The 21,436-nt window shown below is 46.9% G+C and overlaps 1 protein-coding gene across 5 annotated transcripts; it reads left to right on the plus strand.

Annotated features, from left to right (window-relative positions):
• Window positions 1-6: 6 nt before the first annotated feature.
• LOC140711030 (uncharacterized) lies at window positions 7-21,418 on the plus strand. 5 transcript variants are annotated; one of them, XR_012092176.1, is made up of 16 exons: window positions 7-576; window positions 1,010-1,040; window positions 2,982-3,049; window positions 3,516-3,540; window positions 5,981-6,051; window positions 6,494-6,518; window positions 8,686-8,756; window positions 9,213-9,237; window positions 11,224-11,294; window positions 11,728-11,758; window positions 13,700-13,767; window positions 14,234-14,258; window positions 16,699-16,769; window positions 16,896-17,236; window positions 19,404-19,474; window positions 19,931-19,953. XR_012092176.1 is itself a non-coding variant. In XM_073013986.1 (16 exons), the coding sequence occupies exons 1-16, from the start codon at window positions 574-576 to the stop codon at window positions 20,111-20,113; spliced, it is 864 nt and encodes a 287-aa protein (XP_072870087.1). In that variant the 5' UTR covers window positions 7-573; the 3' UTR covers window positions 20,114-21,418. The 5 variants fall into 5 exon arrangements, 3 of the variants coding, with proteins under 3 accessions (XP_072870087.1, XP_072870088.1, XP_072870089.1); XR_012092177.1 differs by lacking the exon at window positions 19,931-19,953 and having other exon boundaries at window positions 16,896-16,978; window positions 17,212-17,236; window positions 19,404-19,475; XM_073013986.1 differs by having other exon boundaries at window positions 17,212-17,236; window positions 19,931-21,418.
• The last annotated feature ends 18 nt before the right edge of the window (window positions 21,419-21,436 follow it).

The raw sequence follows: 21,436 nt of genomic DNA on the forward strand, positions 1-21,436 counted from the left end.
CTTGAACCTGGGAGGCTGAGGTTGTGGTGAGTTGAGATCGTGCCATTATACTTCAGCCTGCGCAATAAGAGTAAAACTCCATCTGAAAAAAAGGAAAAGGTTCTAGGAGGGACAAAACACACACTGCAGGACATGTGGATCCTGGGGAGGAAATGACCTCGAGGGGATCGAGAAGGCAGGACAAGTTAGCTCAGGTCAGATTAGGAAGGAGGAGCCCTGGATGCTGCAGGGAAACACTGTGTGGTGGGCCCTGTTTGAGATGGGTTAGTTCATGTGCAAGAGGTTGCCTTAGCTAGAGGACCAAGGCCCTGTCTTCTGTGGCCTTCCTCATGCCTTCCTTCACCACTTGCCTTCCCTCACCACCATGGAGGATGGACCGGCAGAGGCTGAGCCTGTGCTGTGAACACACCTTTCCACACACGCCAGCCCCGGGTCCACAACTCCAAGACCACCTGAGGGATTCAGTCAGTGGAGCTCATGTGCTTATAGTGACTCTGTTTCCCAGGTAACCTGGAAGATCTGGAGGAGGATGTGCCAGAGCAGACATCCTCGGAGGAAGCCTCAGGGGTTCACATGGTAAAGTCTTCTTTTATCCTCTGAAATGGAAATTTTATTTCTCTCGATTTCTCTCTTGTTTCAATGGAACTAAGATGTATACATCTTACCATGTACATTATAGGTGACTTACAGAATTTCTTGGTGGGCAAATGTCAGAGTTCATTATCAACTAAAACATGGTTTCAGATGGCATCCGCATTTACACACTGTGTGTCAGCAGGCATTTTCCTCAAGAGAAATGCCTTCTTCTTGAGAAGTATTTGGAATTGTCAAACAAAAACATTGGAAAATCTTGTAGAAAAATCTTGTGCCTTTCCACGAATGTCTTCTAGATATCGGGGCCATTTTCCCAACCACTGTTTACTATGTGTCTTTTTAATGTCAGCAAGTGAAGACCTGTGCACCCAGGAGACAGCCTGGTCTGACCTCACAGTGTTTTCTTTTTCTCTAGATGCGAGTGGACCCAGCCACACTGGCGAAGAGTACGTATTCGGGGGTCGTCTCTTTGTTGAGGTTTGAAACCTCAGTGTTGCGAAGGTGGCTCTGTTTCACCTGCATTTGCTCAAGGGCCTCTCTTGTTTGAGCTTCCTGTAGAAATGAGATTTGGGAAGTTCGGTTTAAAAAATACGAAGAGTCAGGCTGGGCGCAATGGCTTATGCGTGTAGTCCCAGCACTTTGAGAGGCCGAGACGGGTGAATCATCTGATGTCGGGAGTTTGAGACCAGCCTCACTAACATTGAGAAACCCTGTCTCTGCTAAAAATTTAAAATTAGCCGGGCGTGGTGGTGCATGCCCCTAATCCCAGCTACTCAGGAGTCTGAGGCAGGAGAATCAATGGAGCCCAAGAGGTGGAGGTTGCAATGAGCCAAGATTGTGACATTGAAATCCATCCTGGCAACAAGAGTGAAACTCTGTGTCAAAAAACACAAAAACAAAAAACTAAGAGTCCAGTAAACGACTCTAACCATGGTACTGTCATCCCAGGAAGCACCAGTGTCATATAAGGTGCGGCGCTACATCAGGGTTTGGAGGGACAGAGGAGCGAGTCTATATGGAATGATTGTGGATGTGTGGGAGCGTGTGTGCATTTCCCCAGAAAACATACTCCCATGTTCACAGCACAACACAAGCATCAGTGTTCAAGGAAAATTCCATCACCACTGCACAGTTTACATAAATCAACCCATTCATCATCCACCACAGCTGTCCCTGAAGATAAATTTACCATCCCCCGTCCTCAGATGGGCATGGTGCAGAGACGAATTTCCCAAGCTCTTGTTCTTTTAAATGGAAGAGGCACATGTGACCTTGGGAATGAGTGGAAGGTTAATGCCATGGGCTACTACCCGGAATTTGTCACAAAGCCCTGGTATAATTTCTTGCTGGGCCAGGTTGTTCCAGCACTTCTGTGTGCGTGTGGGAGAATGAAAACCTATTTGGATCCCAAACACTGTCATGACTGGGTGGTGTCAGTGGTCAGCTCACCCAGGGTTGGTTTGAGCAGGTACATTGTACAGTGGGCTTCAGTATGATCATTAACATAAAACAGAGTCCACAGGCTTTTGGTCTACAGCGGTGAGGTCGTTCCTCAGCTCCTGTTGGAAAGCAGACAGTGATGAGTGGCATATTCTATTGTATTTAATGAAATTATCACTGCACATCTTAGAAATTCAGTAGAACCCAATCCCAAGACACGGCATCCCATAAAATCTCAAGGATCAACCTGGGTGTTAGCCTGGCACCCATTTTCCCTGCTGGAATCTCCTGCATAGCTGGGCTGGAGAGGGTCAGTGCCTCGCCCCCGTCCCCCTCGCTGCTCCCACGACAGGCTGTCCCGGTGCTGGAGTCAGTGTGAGCATGAGCAGCAGTGAACCCCACGGGGCACACACTTTGCGTTAAAAAGGAAGAGTGGAAGGACAAATCTCACAGGCTAGGTAGGGGTCATCTTTAAATGGTAGGATAATTGGGTATTTTCAAATCTTGGTTTAATTGCCTCATCACAAACAGTTAATGAAATCTTTTGGCTAGATTTAAATCTTTTTCAAGAAAGGTTGCTTCTTCTTCAGTACAAAACCTGGAAGTGGTGATATACAGAGCAGCAGCACATGTGCGTTCTGAGGAGGAAATGACTTTGGCAGGGATCAATAAGAGGGCACTTGAGCTCAGGTCAGATTAGGAAGGAGGAGCCCTAAGAGGCTGCCAGGGACACACAGCCTGCACTATGTGGTGTGCGCTGTTTGAGATTTGGCTATTTCACGTTTACGAGGTGGCCTGGAGCTAGAAAGCCAAAGGCCCTGATTCCCTCTCTTCCCTGCCTCTATCCTGTTCTGCTGTCCTCCTCCCCCACCCACCTCAAGCAATGTTACTGAATTGTTCGTGAGCAACACCACCAAGGTGCTGACGGTCACTCTGTGTCCTCCTAGTTCCGCCGGGACATCTGCAGGCGTGGTCCAGTGACAGCGAAGACGAGGAGGACCCAGAGGATGTGGAGGTCAGGCCGCCTGGATTTGTCTGAGAAAAACTGCTGCTTTCTTAGCTTTATTTTATTTGGATGAAATTAAGATACGAGAATGTGACAACATATATCTTAGATTAGTTACCCAATGTCCTTGGGATGAGCTTTAAGTGAGAGTCTGTTCCCCACTGAGGGTTGACTTAATACAGAGGGAGAAAGTGACAGCATCCACCACACATTGTGGGGCAGTGAGCTTGTGCCTTTACCAACTTTGTTCTCTTTTGAACAAAATCACTTACTGGCCAACCAACATGGACTTGAGAGGAAACGTCCTCTGAGAAAAATGTGTCTTTACTGTGATTCGATTTGCTCTGTTCTTTTGGGTTCCTTTGAACACTGGTTTCCATCTTGTTTTCTAATGTCACTAAGTGAAGAAAAGTCCTGTGCACACAGGACACAGCAGGGTCTGATGCTCATAGCAATTTATTTTCTGTCATTACAGAGATCCTCAGGAGTTACAGAAAAGGGTACGTATTGCAGAAGCCCTCCCATCCTGATGAGTCACCCAGATGACGAGGAATGTGCCACGGTCTCGCTGGCCTTCCTGTGGACAGGCAGCCTGAGTGGAGCTTCCTCTCATGGATGAGGACCTAGGCTGTGATGGGAGGGAGGGATGGTTGTTGCAGATAGAGCATGATGGTCACATTCTGCAGTCCCTGGGAGCAACTGCATTCTCTGAGCATGGGGTGAGCTTGTGCGCATTGATTTGCTGCGTGTCTTTTTGAATTCACGTGGTGAGTGTCCAAAATACATAATGTCAAGGTCACGTAGAGGCCCAGCCTCTATCCCTCAGCCTAGTCTGGTTTCCGTGTTCTGTGCTCAGGAAACACAGCATCATGAAAAGGTAACCAAAGGGCTTGCCCTAGGGTGTGAGTGGCAGGACGAGCACTTGCCTTTCTAGGAGGATGGAGGGTGACTCATGTATTACGAGGTGGGGAGAGACAAATGTGACTGTGGGACAGCAGAGGCTCCAGGACGTCCCCATTGAACCCACCGTGGACAAAGGTTGGTTGGCTGCCTGTTTCTGAAGGCTTTTGCAAAACAAGTGAATGCATTTGATTTCGGTCAATAGGAATAGAACCTGAACCAAGTACAGCCTGCGTTTTTTCTTGGGAGTATGCATTTGGTGGAAACTTATGTGTATATATTGAATTTAATTGCTGTGTAGGTGTCAATACTTACCCCACATTTTAAAACAATCAGGCTGGTGTGATTTTAAAATGTCCCTTGCTAACCTCAGAAACTTATCTCTTCATAACCGAATTCTCCTAGTCATGTTTAATCTCTAGAATACAGTTTCTGTGTGGTACTCGGGGGCTTCCTGCTGAGTGATTAAAGGTAGAAATCCGTGTTACCAACATTGAGGCCCTAGGAATTCACAGGCAGCTGCCCACTGGGCTCTATGAGGGAGAGAGCAGGCTACAGCCTTGGCCTGGGCCTGCAGAGGAACATGATTTGGAGGAGCAGAAGGCAGGCATGAGGGCAGCAAAGCCATGGGGGACGCCGAGGTGCAACATCAGGAGAGTCAGTTCCACATCATCACCTGGGCGTGGGCGGAATGTTCACGCCTCGTCTGAAGGAGGCGTTGAGCTCCAACTTCATGGCTGGCCTGAACATTGGCCGTCTTCCTAAGAGCCTGGTCATAGGAGCTCCTTCCTTGTTTCTGGTCTTCTCCATCTTCCTGTGTGTTGATGGCAATGGCACCACCAGAGATTAGTGAGAGACAGAGAACAGGAGTGAGTTCCTGAAATATTCAGCTTAGCCCAGAGAGAACATGATCAGCAGGGACGGATTGAGGGTCAGTCCAGACACGGAGTAGTTTCCATGCTTGATCTCCCTGTGGCTGGGACAAAGAACAGCTTCTGGGAGTCTCTGGACAGCTGATCCTTGTGTAGCTATTATTGGCCAACAGTGGCCTGGCCCAGAGTTCCGTTTTACTGGAGGGAAGCCTCAGCTCCCAGGCTGAGCAGCTGCCCCAGTGCTGGTGTCAGAGGAGGTGAGGAGACCCTGCTCTGAGGCAGGCTGAGCCCAAGAAAGGGAGAGGGGCTGCCCTGGCATTAGGTGGTCCTTGCACCTTTCATGTGTGACCTATAAGACGTGAATTTCTCTGTATCTCTGAGACAGCCTTTCAATCATCAGTGCAAAAGTCTGTTGTCTCCTACTCATAGGTGGAGGAATCCTGGCCATGGCAGGTCACGGGAGGGCAGGGACTTGTGTCCTCCTCATTCCTTCTCATCTCAGAGCTCAGTCCTGGGCAGCCCATCTTGGGCCCCAGTGATGTTCCAATGCCTGCATTCCTGTTCTGAAATCTAGCACAAGTGTGGCAAGGCTTTCTGCTCTTTTTCTGTAGTCTCTGAGTTCCCATGCTTACCCAGGGGCCTGCGTGGGTTCTAATCCAGGGTCAGGGGAGAAGAGTGTGTGCTCCTCAAACAGTGAGGTTTTCTCTTCTCTGCTCCTGCGGTTCTGCTCGTGTCTTCTGAAGTGGGCACGGAATGATTACAACGATAAATTTTGTATATGTTTTGCCACAATAATGTCTGAAGTTCAATAAAAGCGATGGAAAGTAAAGGAGAAGCATATGTAGACCCAGGAAAGACAAATGACATTGTCACATTTCAACAGGAAAGTGGAAATTTCCCAGGCCTCTAAATGCGTAGGGGAAGGATGAGACACTGCCACGGCATCGGCAGTGCGTGTCTGTGCTGCTAAGGCTCTGTCTTCCATGGCTTTCCTGATGGTCTCACTGACCTTTCTTCATCACCAAGGAGGATGTTCTGGCAGGAGTTCCGTTTTTGCAGTTAACCCCCCTTGTCTACATGTGCCAGCCCTGTGTTTTTAGCACCCGAGTCTCCCTGACGGGTTCCTTCAGTGCACCCAACGTGCTGACAATGACTCCGTGTTTCCTAGAGCGCGACGAAGACTTGTTGTGTGAGCATCCGCTCAAGATACTATCTGAGATGTTACGAGGCTCTTTTGAGGTAAAGTCTCTTTTGTTTATCTGAGGTGGGAATTTTGTTTCTCTTGGTTTCCATATAAATTGAAGTAAGATATGATAATCTTTCCACGTACAGTATGGATGACTTACAGAATTTCTTTATGGGCAGCTGAAGATGAGACTGTATTACCCAGAAGAATGAATTCAAGATGACATTTGTAGGTGACAGGTTCACCTAAAAACTCTATGGCAGTAAGCATTTTCCATGGAAGTTCGTTCTTCTTGAAAAAAATGGTGAACATAAATCGGGCACAAAAATCTTGTGTCTTTGCACGTGTCCTCTAGGCGCTATTTGGAGCCCTTGTGTTGACTGTTTTCACTATTTCCATTGGGTTTTCTAATGTCAACAAGTGCAGTAGAGACCTGTGCACACAGGACACGGTGTGGTCTGACTCTTGTAATGTTTTTCTTTTCTCTAATTGCAGAAGAGCTTTGACGTAGAGACAGAAGGTATGTAATCTGGGATAGCTTTTTTAAAAACGGTTTTTATTTTACTTGAAAGTCTGGGATGCGTGTGTAGAATGGCACGTTTGTTACATAGGTATAAATGTGTTGTGGTGGTTTGCTGCACCTATCAACACGTCATCTAGGTTTACTGCTCAGCATGCATTACATATTTATACTAATGCTCTCCCTCGCCTTGCCCCCCACGCTCCAGGAATTGCTTTTTTGCTAAGGAAATACCTTATTTTTTCAGAACAATGGCACTTTTTACCATGCATTGGGTGGAGAATTTCTCTGGAGCTTCCTAACAGAAATGAGGTTTTAGGCAGTTTGGTATAAAAAACAGTAAGACTTCGGTACAGAATTGTGACCATCTTTCTGTAGTCTCTGCAGGAAGTGGTGTCCCGTACATGAAAGAGGGTGGTGTGCATCAGGTTTGGGAGGTGTGGAGGAGAGAGTCTGTGGGCAGTGATTGTGTCTTTGGGATTTTTTGTGCATGATCAAAGCACAACACAAGGATTAATTAAAAAAAAATTTTTTTTTTTTAAACTATTCCATCACCCTGCACACTTTACATAAATCAGCCCATTCATTCTCCGCCACAGTTGTCTGAAGTTAAGTTTAATATCCCCAGTCATCAGATACTGGTTGGGCAGGGATGAATTTCTCAACGTCTGGCTTTCTCAGTAGAGGAGGGAAATGGGAAATCAGGAGCGGGTGGAAGGTTGATTCTATGGGCTGCTGTCCAGTGTGGATCTCACAGCCCTGGTATAACTCATCAGTCTGGCAGACTTTGAGCACCTGGGTGTGCATGTGGACGTTTGATGGCGTATAGAATTCTAAGCACTGTCTGTCCTCACAGGATGGTCTCAGTGGTTGCATAACCCGGGATTAGAGTTGGGATGTTTTACAGTGGACTTTGGTGTGGTCAGAAATGTGAAACACACACGGCGAGGTCACAGGCTTTTCGTTTGGTGGTTGTGTTATTCCTCAGATCCTATTTAAAAGCAGAGAACAGGCTGGGTGTGGTGGCTCACGCCTGTAATCCCAGCACTTTGGGAAGCCAAGGCGGGTGAATCACTTGAGGTCAGGGGTTTGAGACCAGCCTGGCTAACACTGTCTCTACTAAAAACACAAAAATTAACTGAGTGTGGTGGCAGTTGCCAGTAATCCCAGCTACCCAGGAGGCTGAGGCAGGAGAATCACTTGTACCTGGGAGATGGGGGTTGCGGTGAGCCTAGATCATGCCACTGCACTCTAGCCTGGGCAACAGAGTGAAATTTTGTCTCAAGAAGAAAAAACGGAGGACATTCCGGGACACAGTCTATTCTATTTAATAACACGATTGCCACAAGTGTCACATATGCCCTAATTCAGCCCACACAACCAAGACTCAGTGCAGAATAGGCACTCAAGGAAGAACTAGGGTGTTATTCTGACGTCCATCTCCCCCGGTGGAATTTCCTGCATAGCTAGTTTGGAGAGTGTTAGCGTCCCCACCTCCTGCCCCCCATGATGGGTTGTCCTGGTGTTGGAGCCAACATGAGCATGAGCAGCAACTGATTTCACAGACACATACATTGTGTTGAAAAGGAAGAGCGGAAGGGCAAATATGCTAAGTGCGTGCCATCTTTCAATGATAGGATAGTTGAATATTTTAAAATCCTGGTTTAATTCTCTTTGAATCAAAGGTTCAGAGAAGTCATAACTTTTTTGACTAGAATTAAATTTTTTTTGAAGAAAGGTGGCTTTTTATGCAGCACAAAATGTTTCGGGTTGGAGAATGATGATCAGCAGCACCTGTGGATGCTGTGGGGGAAATGACCTCAGAAGGGATGATGAAGGGAGGGCAAGTTAGCTCAGGTCAGATTAGGAAGGAGGAACCTGACACGCTGTAGGGAGGGTCGCCTGCCCCGTGTCCTGTGCCCTCTTTGAGATCAGCTGTGTCTCATTGCTGAACTTGCCTTAGCTAGAGGACCAAGGCTCTGTTTCCCATGGCTTTCCTCATGGTCTCATTTGTCTGCCTTCACCACCAAGGAGGATGGGCCTACAGCTCCGTCTGTGGTAACCCACCTTCTTCACACATGCCAGCCTCATGTCCACACCACCCAATACAACCCGAGGAATTTTCTCAGCAGAATCCATGTGGTGACACTTACCCTATGTCTCCTAGATCCTCAAGAGGACCTCGCAGCAGAACATCCACGTGAGGCACCCGTTGAGAGGGTCCTCTCTGTTATCAGCGTAAGTTCTTCTTTATCTGAAAGGGGAAATTCATTTTCCTAGGTTTCTTTCAATTTCACTTGAATAAAGATAGGAAAACTTTACTACCATGTACATTATAGATGCCTTAGAGAATTTCTTGGTGGGAAAATGTAAAATGAGAATTCTTTACCAACTAATAACTAATTCAAGATGGCATTCTTGGATGACAGCTTCAGTTACAAACTATGTCAGCAAGCATTTTCATCAGGAGGAAAACCTTCTTGAAAATACTGAATTTACCACCAAAATTAACTTTAAAATCTTGCACAAAAACCTGGTGACTTTGTACAAGTGTTTTCTGGGCTTTATTTTTGTGGCCGTTGCCTCCACCAGAATTTCCCATCTGGCTTTCTAATAGCACTACGTTAAGAAAAGACCTGTGTACAAGGACAGCACGATCTTACCCTCACAGTGTTTTCCTTTCTCTAAACTCAGGCGGAGGCATTCACAGAGACAAATGGTACGTATTCTGGGATCACCTATTTGGTAAGGAAAAATCTTAATGTTAAGAAAGGTGACACATTCTTGCCTGGTTTTTCGGGAGAACCATTCTCGTTGGAGCTTTGTACTGGAAATGAGGTTAGGGCAGAAATTACTGAGTGTACTGAAGAGGGGTGATCATCCTACGTGGTGCCTGTTAGCTGCAGTGTCGTTTTTATGACATCGAATGAGGTGCATCAGGGTGGGAGGTGTAAGGAGTCTGTGTAGAATGATTATGAGTTTCTTTGGGAGGATGTGTACATTTCTCCAGAAAGCATGTTTCCATGTGCAGAACTCTACACAAAAATGAGTGTGGTAAGTAAAAATCCCATTACCACTGCACACCGTGCGTAAATCAGCCCATTGGTCCTCCACCATGGCTGTAGCTGAAGGGCAGTTGGAGATCCCCAGTACTCAGGTGGAGATAGTGCAGAGATGAATTTGCCAAGCTCTTTGTCTCCTCAGTGGAGGAGGCAGAGGTGCACTCAGGAGTGGGTGGAAGGTGATGCCATGGGCTACTACTCGGCAGTAATCACGTGGTTCTGGTATAATTTGTCATTATGGCAGAGAGCTTGAGCACCTAGGTGTGCAGATGAAATCTGGATAGCCTTCAGAAATCCCAAATACTGTCTCTCACATAGGATTGTCTCAATGGTCACATAACTCAGTGTAGGGATAAGTACATTTTACAGTGGACTTTGGTGTGGTCACAAATGGGAAACAGACATTGAGAGGTCAGGCTTTTGGCTGCAGTGCTGTGTTAATTTTCTCATCTCCTGGTGAAAAGCAGAAAATGATCAGACATATTATATTGTATTTAATGAGATAATCACCACAATCCTTACATGTGCTGCAGTTCAGCACGCACACCCAAGACACCGCACCAAATAAGAACGGAAGGAACAACTTGAGTGTTACCCTGGTACTCATCTTCTCGCTGGAATCTTCTACAGAGCTGGGTTAGAGAGGGTCAGCGCCCCCACCTGCTGCCCCCCAGGGTGGGCTGTCCTAGGGCTGGAGCCAGTGTGAGCATGAGCAGCAGCAGGCCCCACGGCACACACACACTGTGTTAAAAGGAAAGGCCGAAGGATAAACATCACATGCCAAGTAGGAGTCGTCTGTAAATGGTAGGATAATTGAGTATTTTCAAATCTCGGTTTGGTCTTCTTTAAAACAAAAGGTTAGTGAATATAGAGAATATTTTAGCTAGAATTGAGTCTTCTCTTTGAAGAAAGGTTGCTTTTTATCTAGTACAAAATGTTCTGTCCGGCCACGGTGTCTGACACCTGTAGTCCCAGCATGGTGGGAGGCCGAGACGGGTGGGTCACCTGAGGTCGGGAGTTCGAAACCAGAGTGACCAACATGGAGAAAACCCGTCTCTACTAAAAATACAAAATTAGCCTGGCGTGGTGATGCATGTCTGTAATCCCAGCGACTCAGAAGGCTGAGGCTGGAGAATCGCTTGAACCTGGGAGGCTGAGGTTGTGGTGAGTTGAGATCGTGCCATTATACTTCAGCCTGCGCAATAAGAGTAAAACTCCATCTGAAAAAAAGGAAAAGGTTCTAGGAGGGACAAAACACACACTGCAGGACATGTGGATCCTGGGGAGGAAATGACCTCGAGGGGATCGAGAAGGCAGGACAAGTTAGCTCAGGTCAGATTAGGAAGGAGGAGCCCTGGATGCTGCAGGGAAACACTGTGTGGTGGGCCCTGTTTGAGATGGGTTAGTTCATGTGCAAGAGGTTGCCTTAGCTAGAGGACCAAGGCCCTGTCTTCTGTGGCCTTCCTCATGCCTTCCTTCACCACTTGCCTTCCCTCACCACCATGGAGGATGGACCGGCAGAGGCTGAGCCTGTGCTGTGAACACACCTTTCCACACACGCCAGCCCCGGGTCCACAACTCCAAGACCACCTGAGGGATTCAGTCAGTGGAGCTCATGTGCTTATAGTGACTCTGTTTCCCAGGTAACCTGGAAGATCTGGAGGAGGATGTGCCAGAGCAGACATCCTCGGAGGAAGCCTCAGGGGTTCACATGGTAAAGTCTTCTTTTATCCTCTGAAATGGAAATTTTATTTCTCTCGATTTCTCTCTTGTTTCAATGGAACTAAGATGTATACATCTTACCATGTACATTATAGGTGACTTACAGAATTTCTTGGTGGGCAAATGTCAGAGTTCATTATCAACTAAAACATGGTTTCAGATGGCATCCGCATTTACACACTGTGTGTCAGCAGGCATTTTCCTCAAGAGAAATGCCTTCTTCTTGAGAAGTATTTGGAATTGTCAAACAAAAACATTGGAAAATCTTGTAGAAAAATCTTGTGCCTTTCCACGAATGTCTTCTAGATATCGGGGCCATTTTCCCAACCACTGTTTACTATGTGTCTTTTTAATGTCAGCAAGTGAAGACCTGTGCACCCAGGAGACAGCCTGGTCTGACCTCACAGTGTTTTCTTTTTCTCTAGATGCGAGTGGACCCAGCCACACTGGCGAAGAGTACGTATTCGGGGGTCGTCTCTTTGTTGAGGTTTGAAACCTCAGTGTTGCGAAGGTGGCTCTGTTTCACCTGCATTTGCTCAAGGGCCTCTCTTGTTTGAGCTTCCTGTAGAAATGAGATTTGGGAAGTTCGGTTTAAAAAATACGAAGAGTCAGGCTGGGCGCAATGGCTTATGCGTGTAGTCCCAGCACTTTGAGAGGCCGAGACGGGTGAATCATCTGATGTCGGGAGTTTGAGACCAGCCTCACTAACATTGAGAAACCCTGTCTCTGCTAAAAATTTAAAATTAGCCGGGCGTGGTGGTGCATGCCCCTAATCCCAGCTACTCAGGAGTCTGAGGCAGGAGAATCAATGGAGCCCAAGAGGTGGAGGTTGCAATGAGCCAAGATTGTGACATTGAAATCCATCCTGGCAACAAGAGTGAAACTCTGTGTCAAAAAACACAAAAACAAAAAACTAAGAGTCCAGTAAACGACTCTAACCATGGTACTGTCATCCCAGGAAGCACCAGTGTCATATAAGGTGCGGCGCTACATCAGGGTTTGGAGGGACAGAGGAGCGAGTCTATATGGAATGATTGTGGATGTGTGGGAGCGTGTGTGCATTTCCCCAGAAAACATACTCCCATGTTCACAGCACAACACAAGCATCAGTGTTCAAGGAAAATTCCATCACCACTGCACAGTTTACATAAATCAACCCATTCATCATCCACCACAGCTGTCCCTGAAGATAAATTTACCATCCCCCGTCCTCAGATGGGCATGGTGCAGAGACGAATTTCCCAAGCTCTTGTTCTTTTAAATGGAAGAGGCACATGTGACCTTGGGAATGAGTGGAAGGTTAATGCCATGGGCTACTACCCGGAATTTGTCACAAAGCCCTGGTATAATTTCTTGCTGGGCCAGGTTGTTCCAGCACTTCTGTGTGCGTGTGGGAGAATGAAAACCTATTTGGATCCCAAACACTGTCATGACTGGGTGGTGTCAGTGGTCAGCTCACCCAGGGTTGGTTTGAGCAGGTACATTGTACAGTGGGCTTCAGTATGATCATTAACATAAAACAGAGTCCACAGGCTTTTGGTCTACAGCGGTGAGGTCGTTCCTCAGCTCCTGTTGGAAAGCAGACAGTGATGAGTGGCATATTCTATTGTATTTAATGAAATTATCACTGCACATCTTAGAAATTCAGTAGAACCCAATCCCAAGACACGGCATCCCATAAAATCTCAAGGATCAACCTGGGTGTTAGCCTGGCACCCATTTTCCCTGCTGGAATCTCCTGCATAGCTGGGCTGGAGAGGGTCAGTGCCTCGCCCCCGTCCCCCTCGCTGCTCCCACGACAGGCTGTCCCGGTGCTGGAGTCAGTGTGAGCATGAGCAGCAGTGAACCCCACGGGGCACACACTTTGCGTTAAAAAGGAAGAGTGGAAGGACAAATCTCACAGGCTAGGTAGGGGTCATCTTTAAATGGTAGGATAATTGGGTATTTTCAAATCTTGGTTTAATTGCCTCATCACAAACAGTTAATGAAATCTTTTGGCTAGATTTAAATCTTTTTCAAGAAAGGTTGCTTCTTCTTCAGTACAAAACCTGGAAGTGGTGATATACAGAGCAGCAGCACATGTGCGTTCTGAGGAGGAAATGACTTTGGCAGGGATCAATAAGAGGGCACTTGAGCTCAGGTCAGATTAGGAAGGAGGAGCCCTAAGAGGCTGCCAGGGACACACAGCCTGCACTATGTGGTGTGCGCTGTTTGAGATTTGGCTATTTCACGTTTACGAGGTGGCCTGGAGCTAGAAAGCCAAAGGCCCTGATTCCCTCTCTTCCCTGCCTCTATCCTGTTCTGCTGTCCTCCTCCCCCACCCACCTCAAGCAATGTTACTGAATTGTTCGTGAGCAACACCACCAAGGTGCTGACGGTCACTCTGTGTCCTCCTAGTTCCGCCGGGACATCTGCAGGCGTGGTCCAGTGACAGCGAAGACGAGGAGGACCCAGAGGATGTGGAGGTCAGGCCGCCTGGATTTGTCTGAGAAAAACTGCTGCTTTCTTAGCTTTATTTTATTTGGATGAAATTAAGATACGAGAATGTGACAACATATATCTTAGATTAGTTACCCAATGTCCTTGGGATGAGCTTTAAGTGAGAGTCTGTTCCCCACTGAGGGTTGACTTAATACAGAGGGAGAAAGTGACAGCATCCACCACACATTGTGGGGCAGTGAGCTTGTGCCTTTACCAACTTTGTTCTCTTTTGAACAAAATCACTTACTGGCCAACCAACATGGACTTGAGAGGAAACGTCCTCTGAGAAAAATGTGTCTTTACTGTGATTCGATTTGCTCTGTTCTTTTGGGTTCCTTTGAACACTGGTTTCCATCTTGTTTTCTAATGTCACTAAGTGAAGAAAAGTCCTGTGCACACAGGACACAGCAGGGTCTGATGCTCATAGCAATTTATTTTCTGTCATTACAGAGATCCTCAGGAGTTACAGAAAAGGGTACGTATTGCAGAAGCCCTCCCATCCTGATGAGTCACCCAGATGACGAGGAATGTGCCACGGTCTCGCTGGCCTTCCTGTGGACAGGCAGCCTGAGTGGAGCTTCCTCTCATGGATGAGGACCTAGGCTGTGATGGGAGGGAGGGATGGTTGTTGCAGATAGAGCATGATGGTCACATTCTGCAGTCCCTGGGAGCAACTGCATTCTCTGAGCATGGGGTGAGCTTGTGCGCATTGATTTGCTGCGTGTCTTTTTGAATTCACGTGGTGAGTGTCCAAAATACATAATGTCAAGGTCACGTAGAGGCCCAGCCTCTATCCCTCAGCCTAGTCTGGTTTCCGTGTTCTGTGCTCAGGAAACACAGCATCATGAAAAGGTAACCAAAGGGCTTGCCCTAGGGTGTGAGTGGCAGGACGAGCACTTGCCTTTCTAGGAGGATGGAGGGTGACTCATGTATTACGAGGTGGGGAGAGACAAATGTGACTGTGGGACAGCAGAGGCTCCAGGACGTCCCCATTGAACCCACCGTGGACAAAGGTTGGTTGGCTGCCTGTTTCTGAAGGCTTTTGCAAAACAAGTGAATGCATTTGATTTCGGTCAATAGGAATAGAACCTGAACCAAGTACAGCCTGCGTTTTTTCTTGGGAGTATGCATTTGGTGGAAACTTATGTGTATATATTGAATTTAATTGCTGTGTAGGTGTCAATACTTACCCCACATTTTAAAACAATCAGGCTGGTGTGATTTTAAAATGTCCCTTGCTAACCTCAGAAACTTATCTCTTCATAACCGAATTCTCCTAGTCATGTTTAATCTCTAGAATACAGTTTCTGTGTGGTACTCGGGGGCTTCCTGCTGAGTGATTAAAGGTAGAAATCCGTGTTACCAACATTGAGGCCCTAGGAATTCACAGGCAGCTGCCCACTGGGCTCTATGAGGGAGAGAGCAGGCTACAGCCTTGGCCTGGGCCTGCAGAGGAACATGATTTGGAGGAGCAGAAGGCAGGCATGAGGGCAGCAAAGCCATGGGGGACGCCGAGGTGCAACATCAGGAGAGTCAGTTCCACATCATCACCTGGGCGTGGGCGGAATGTTCACGCCTCGTCTGAAGGAGGCGTTGAGCTCCAACTTCATGGCTGGCCTGAACATTGGCCGTCTTCCTAAGAGCCTGGTCATAGGAGCTCCTTCCTTGTTTCTGGTCTTCTCCATCTTCCTGTGTGTTGATGGCAATGGCACCACCAGAGATTAGTGAGAGACAGAGAACAGGAGTGAGTTCCTGAAATATTCAGCTTAGCCCAGAGAGAACATGATCAGCAGGGACGGATTGAGGGTCAGTCCAGACACGGAGTAGTTTCCATGCTTGATCTCCCTGTGGCTGGGACAAAGAACAGCTTCTGGGAGTCTCTGGACAGCTGATCCTTGTGTAGCTATTATTGGCCAACAGTGGCCTGGCCCAGAGTTCCGTTTTACTGGAGGGAAGCCTCAGCTCCCAGGCTGAGCAGCTGCCCCAGTGCTGGTGTCAGAGGAGGTGAGGAGACCCTGCTCTGAGGCAGGCTGAGCCCAAGAAAGGGAGAGGGGCTGCCCTGGCATTAGGTGGTCCTTGCACCTTTCATGTGTGACCTATAAGACGTGAATTTCTCTGTATCTCTGAGACAGCCTTTCAATCATCAGTGCAAAAGTCTGTTGTCTCCTACTCATAGGTGGAGGAATCCTGGCCATGGCAGGTCACGGGAGGGCAGGGACTTGTGTCCTCCTCATTCCTTCTCATCTCAGAGCTCAGTCCTGGGCAGCCCATCTTGGGCCCCAGTGATGTTCCAATGCCTGCATTCCTGTTCTGAAATCTAGCACAAGTGTGGCAAGGCTTTCTGCTCTTTTTCTGTAGTCTCTGAGTTCCCATGCTTACCCAGGGGCCTGCGTGGGTTCTAATCCAGGGTCAGGGGAGAAGAGTGTGTGCTCCTCAAACAGTGAGGTTTTCTCTTCTCTGCTCCTGCGGTTCTGCTCGTGTCTTCTGAAGTGGGCACGGAATGATTACAACGATAAATTTTGTATATGTTTTGCCACAATAATGTCTGAAGTTCAATAAAAGCGATGGAAAGTAAAGGAGAAGCATATGTAGACCCAGGAAAGACAAATGACATTGTCACATTTCAACAGGAAAGTGGAAATTTCCCAGGCCTCTAAATGCGTAGGGGAAGGATGAGACACTGCCACGGCATCGGCAGTGCGTGTCTGTGCTGCTAAGGCTCTGTCTTCCATGGCTTTCCTGATGGTCTCACTGACCTTTCTTCATCACCAAGGAGGATGTTCTGGCAGGAGTTCCGTTTTTGCAGTTAACCCCCCTTGTCTACATGTGCCAGCCCTGTGTTTTTAGCACCCGAGTCTCCCTGACGGGTTCCTTCAGTGCACCCAACGTGCTGACAATGACTCCGTGTTTCCTAGAGCGCGACGAAGACTTGTTGTGTGAGCATCCGCTCAAGATACTATCTGAGATGTTACGAGGCTCTTTTGAGGTAAAGTCTCTTTTGTTTATCTGAGGTGGGAATTTTGTTTCTCTTGGTTTCCATATAAATTGAAGTAAGATATGATAATCTTTCCACGTACAGTATGGATGACTTACAGAATTTCTTTATGGGCAGCTGAAGATGAGACTGTATTACCCAGAAGAATGAATTCAAGATGACATTTGTAGGTGACAGGTTCACCTAAAAACTCTATGGCAGTAAGCATTTTCCATGGAAGTTCGTTCTTCTTGAAAAAAATGGTGAACATAAATCGGGCACAAAAATCTTGTGTCTTTGCACGTGTCCTCTAGGCGCTATTTGGAGCCCTTGTGTTGACTGTTTTCACTATTTCCATTGGGTTTTCTAATGTCAACAAGTGCAGTAGAGACCTGTGCACACAGGACACGGTGTGGTCTGACTCTTGTAATGTTTTTCTTTTCTCTAATTGCAGAAGAGCTTTGACGTAGAGACAGAAGGTATGTAATCTGGGATAGCTTTTTTAAAAACGGTTTTTATTTTACTTGAAAGTCTGGGATGCGTGTGTAGAATGGCACGTTTGTTACATAGGTATAAATGTGTTGTGGTGGTTTGCTGCACCTATCAACACGTCATCTAGGTTTACTGCTCAGCATGCATTACATATTTATACTAATGCTCTCCCTCGCCTTGCCCCCCACGCTCCAGGAATTGCTTTTTTGCTAAGGAAATACCTTATTTTTTCAGAACAATGGCACTTTTTACCATGCATTGGGTGGAGAATTTCTCTGGAGCTTCCTAACAGAAATGAGGTTTTAGGCAGTTTGGTATAAAAAACAGTAAGACTTCGGTACAGAATTGTGACCATCTTTCTGTAGTCTCTGCAGGAAGTGGTGTCCCGTACATGAAAGAGGGTGGTGTGCATCAGGTTTGGGAGGTGTGGAGGAGAGAGTCTGTGGGCAGTGATTGTGTCTTTGGGATTTTTTGTGCATGATCAAAGCACAACACAAGGATTAATTAAAAAAAAATTTTTTTTTTTTAAACTATTCCATCACCCTGCACACTTTACATAAATCAGCCCATTCATTCTCCGCCACAGTTGTCTGAAGTTAAGTTTAATATCCCCAGTCATCAGATACTGGTTGGGCAGGGATGAATTTCTCAACGTCTGGCTTTCTCAGTAGAGGAGGGAAATGGGAAATCAGGAGCGGGTGGAAGGTTGATTCTATGGGCTGCTGTCCAGTGTGGATCTCACAGCCCTGGTATAACTCATCAGTCTGGCAGACTTTGAGCACCTGGGTGTGCATGTGGACGTTTGATGGCGTATAGAATTCTAAGCACTGTCTGTCCTCACAGGATGGTCTCAGTGGTTGCATAACCCGGGATTAGAGTTGGGATGTTTTACAGTGGACTTTGGTGTGGTCAGAAATGTGAAACACACACGGCGAGGTCACAGGCTTTTCGTTTGGTGGTTGTGTTATTCCTCAGATCCTATTTAAAAGCAGAGAACAGGCTGGGTGTGGTGGCTCACGCCTGTAATCCCAGCACTTTGGGAAGCCAAGGCGGGTGAATCACTTGAGGTCAGGGGTTTGAGACCAGCCTGGCTAACACTGTCTCTACTAAAAACACAAAAATTAACTGAGTGTGGTGGCAGTTGCCAGTAATCCCAGCTACCCAGGAGGCTGAGGCAGGAGAATCACTTGTACCTGGGAGATGGGGGTTGCGGTGAGCCTAGATCATGCCACTGCACTCTAGCCTGGGCAACAGAGTGAAATTTTGTCTCAAGAAGAAAAAACGGAGGACATTCCGGGACACAGTCTATTCTATTTAATAACACGATTGCCACAAGTGTCACATATGCCCTAATTCAGCCCACACAACCAAGACTCAGTGCAGAATAGGCACTCAAGGAAGAACTAGGGTGTTATTCTGACGTCCATCTCCCCCGGTGGAATTTCCTGCATAGCTAGTTTGGAGAGTGTTAGCGTCCCCACCTCCTGCCCCCCATGATGGGTTGTCCTGGTGTTGGAGCCAACATGAGCATGAGCAGCAACTGATTTCACAGACACATACATTGTGTTGAAAAGGAAGAGCGGAAGGGCAAATATGCTAAGTGCGTGCCATCTTTCAATGATAGGATAGTTGAATATTTTAAAATCCTGGTTTAATTCTCTTTGAATCAAAGGTTCAGAGAAGTCATAACTTTTTTGACTAGAATTAAATTTTTTTTGAAGAAAGGTGGCTTTTTATGCAGCACAAAATGTTTCGGGTTGGAGAATGATGATCAGCAGCACCTGTGGATGCTGTGGGGGAAATGACCTCAGAAGGGATGATGAAGGGAGGGCAAGTTAGCTCAGGTCAGATTAGGAAGGAGGAACCTGACACGCTGTAGGGAGGGTCGCCTGCCCCGTGTCCTGTGCCCTCTTTGAGATCAGCTGTGTCTCATTGCTGAACTTGCCTTAGCTAGAGGACCAAGGCTCTGTTTCCCATGGCTTTCCTCATGGTCTCATTTGTCTGCCTTCACCACCAAGGAGGATGGGCCTACAGCTCCGTCTGTGGTAACCCACCTTCTTCACACATGCCAGCCTCATGTCCACACCACCCAATACAACCCGAGGAATTTTCTCAGCAGAATCCATGTGGTGACACTTACCCTATGTCTCCTAGATCCTCAAGAGGACCTCGCAGCAGAACATCCACGTGAGGCACCCGTTGAGAGGGTCCTCTCTGTTATCAGCGTAAGTTCTTCTTTATCTGAAAGGGGAAATTCATTTTCCTAGGTTTCTTTCAATTTCACTTGAATAAAGATAGGAAAACTTTACTACCATGTACATTATAGATGCCTTAGAGAATTTCTTGGTGGGAAAATGTAAAATGAGAATTCTTTACCAACTAATAACTAATTCAAGATGGCATTCTTGGATGACAGCTTCAGTTACAAACTATGTCAGCAAGCATTTTCATCAGGAGGAAAACCTTCTTGAAAATACTGAATTTACCACCAAAATTAACTTTAAAATCTTGCACAAAAACCTGGTGACTTTGTACAAGTGTTTTCTGGGCTTTATTTTTGTGGCCGTTGCCTCCACCAGAATTTCCCATCTGGCTTTCTAATAGCACTACGTTAAGAAAAGACCTGTGTACAAGGACAGCACGATCTTACCCTCACAGTGTTTTCCTTTCTCTAAACTCAGGCGGAGGCATTCACAGAGACAAATGGTACGTATTCTGGGATCACCTATTTGGTAAGGAAAAATCTTAATGTTAAGAAAGGTGACACATTCTTGCCTGGTTTTTCGGGAGAACCATTCTCGTTGGAGCTTTGTACTGGAAATGAGGTTAGGGCAGAAATTACTGAGTGTACTGAAGAGGGGTGATCATCCTACGTGGTGCCTGTTAGCTGCAGTGTCGTTTTTATGACATCGAATGAGGTGCATCAGGGTGGGAGGTGTAAGGAGTCTGTGTAGAATGATTATGAGTTTCTTTGGGAGGATGTGTACATTTCTCCAGAAAGCATGTTTCCATGTGCAGAACTCTACACAAAAATGAGTGTGGTAAGTAAAAATCCCATTACCACTGCACACCGTGCGTAAATCAGCCCATTGGTCCTCCACCACGGCTGTAGCTGAAGGGCAGTTGGAGATCCCCAGTACTCAGGTGGAGATAGTGCAGAGATGAATTTGCCAAGCTCTTTGTCTCCTCAGTGGAGGAGGCAGAGGTGCACTCAGGAGTGGGTGGAAGGTGATGCCATGGGCTACTACTCGGCAGTAATCACGTGGTTCTGGTATAATTTGTCATTATGGCAGAGAGCTTGAGCACCTAGGTGTGCAGATGAAATCTGGATAGCCTTCAGAAATCCCAAATACTGTCTCTCACATAGGATTGTCTCAATGGTCACATAACTCAGTGTAGGGATAAGTACATTTTACAGTGGACTTTGGTGTGGTCACAAATGGGAAACAGACATTGAGAGGTCAGGCTTTTGGCTGCAGTGCTGTGTTAATTTTCTCATCTCCTGGTGAAAAGCAGAAAATGATCAGACATATTATATTGTATTTAATGAGATAATCACCACAATCCTTACATGTGCTGCAGTTCAGCACGCACACCCAAGACACCGCACCAAATAAGAACGGAAGGAACAACTTGAGTGTTACCCTGGTACTCATCTTCTCGCTGGAATCTTCTACAGAGCTGGGTTAGAGAGGGTCAGCGCCCCCACCTGCTGCCCCCCAGGGTGGGCTGTCCTAGGGCTGGAGCCAGTGTGAGCATGAGCAGCAGCAGGCCCCACGGCACACACACACTGTGTTAAAAGGAAAGGCCGAAGGATAAACATCACATGCCAAGTAGGAGTCGTCTGTAAATGGTAGGATAATTGAGTATTTTCAAATCTCGGTTTGGTCTTCTTTAAAACAAAAGGTTAGTGAATATAGAGAATATTTTAGCTAGAATTGAGTCTTCTCTTTGAAGAAAGGTTGCTTTTTATCTAGTACAAAATGTTCTGTCCGGCCACGGTGTCTGACACCTGTAGTCCCAGCATGGTGGGAGGCCGAGACGGGTGGGTCACCTGAGGTCGGGAGTTCGAAACCAGAGTGACCAACATGGAGAAAACCCGTCTCTACTAAAAATACAAAATTAGCCTGGCGTGGTGATGCATGTCTGTAATCCCAGCGACTCAGAAGGCTGAGGCTGGAGAATCG

This window comes from Chlorocebus sabaeus, unplaced genomic scaffold, assembly GCF_047675955.1.
Source record: "Chlorocebus sabaeus isolate Y175 unplaced genomic scaffold, mChlSab1.0.hap1 unalloc_scaffold_1323, whole genome shotgun sequence".
NCBI classification, from domain to species: Eukaryota; Metazoa; Chordata; class Mammalia; order Primates; family Cercopithecidae; genus Chlorocebus; species Chlorocebus sabaeus.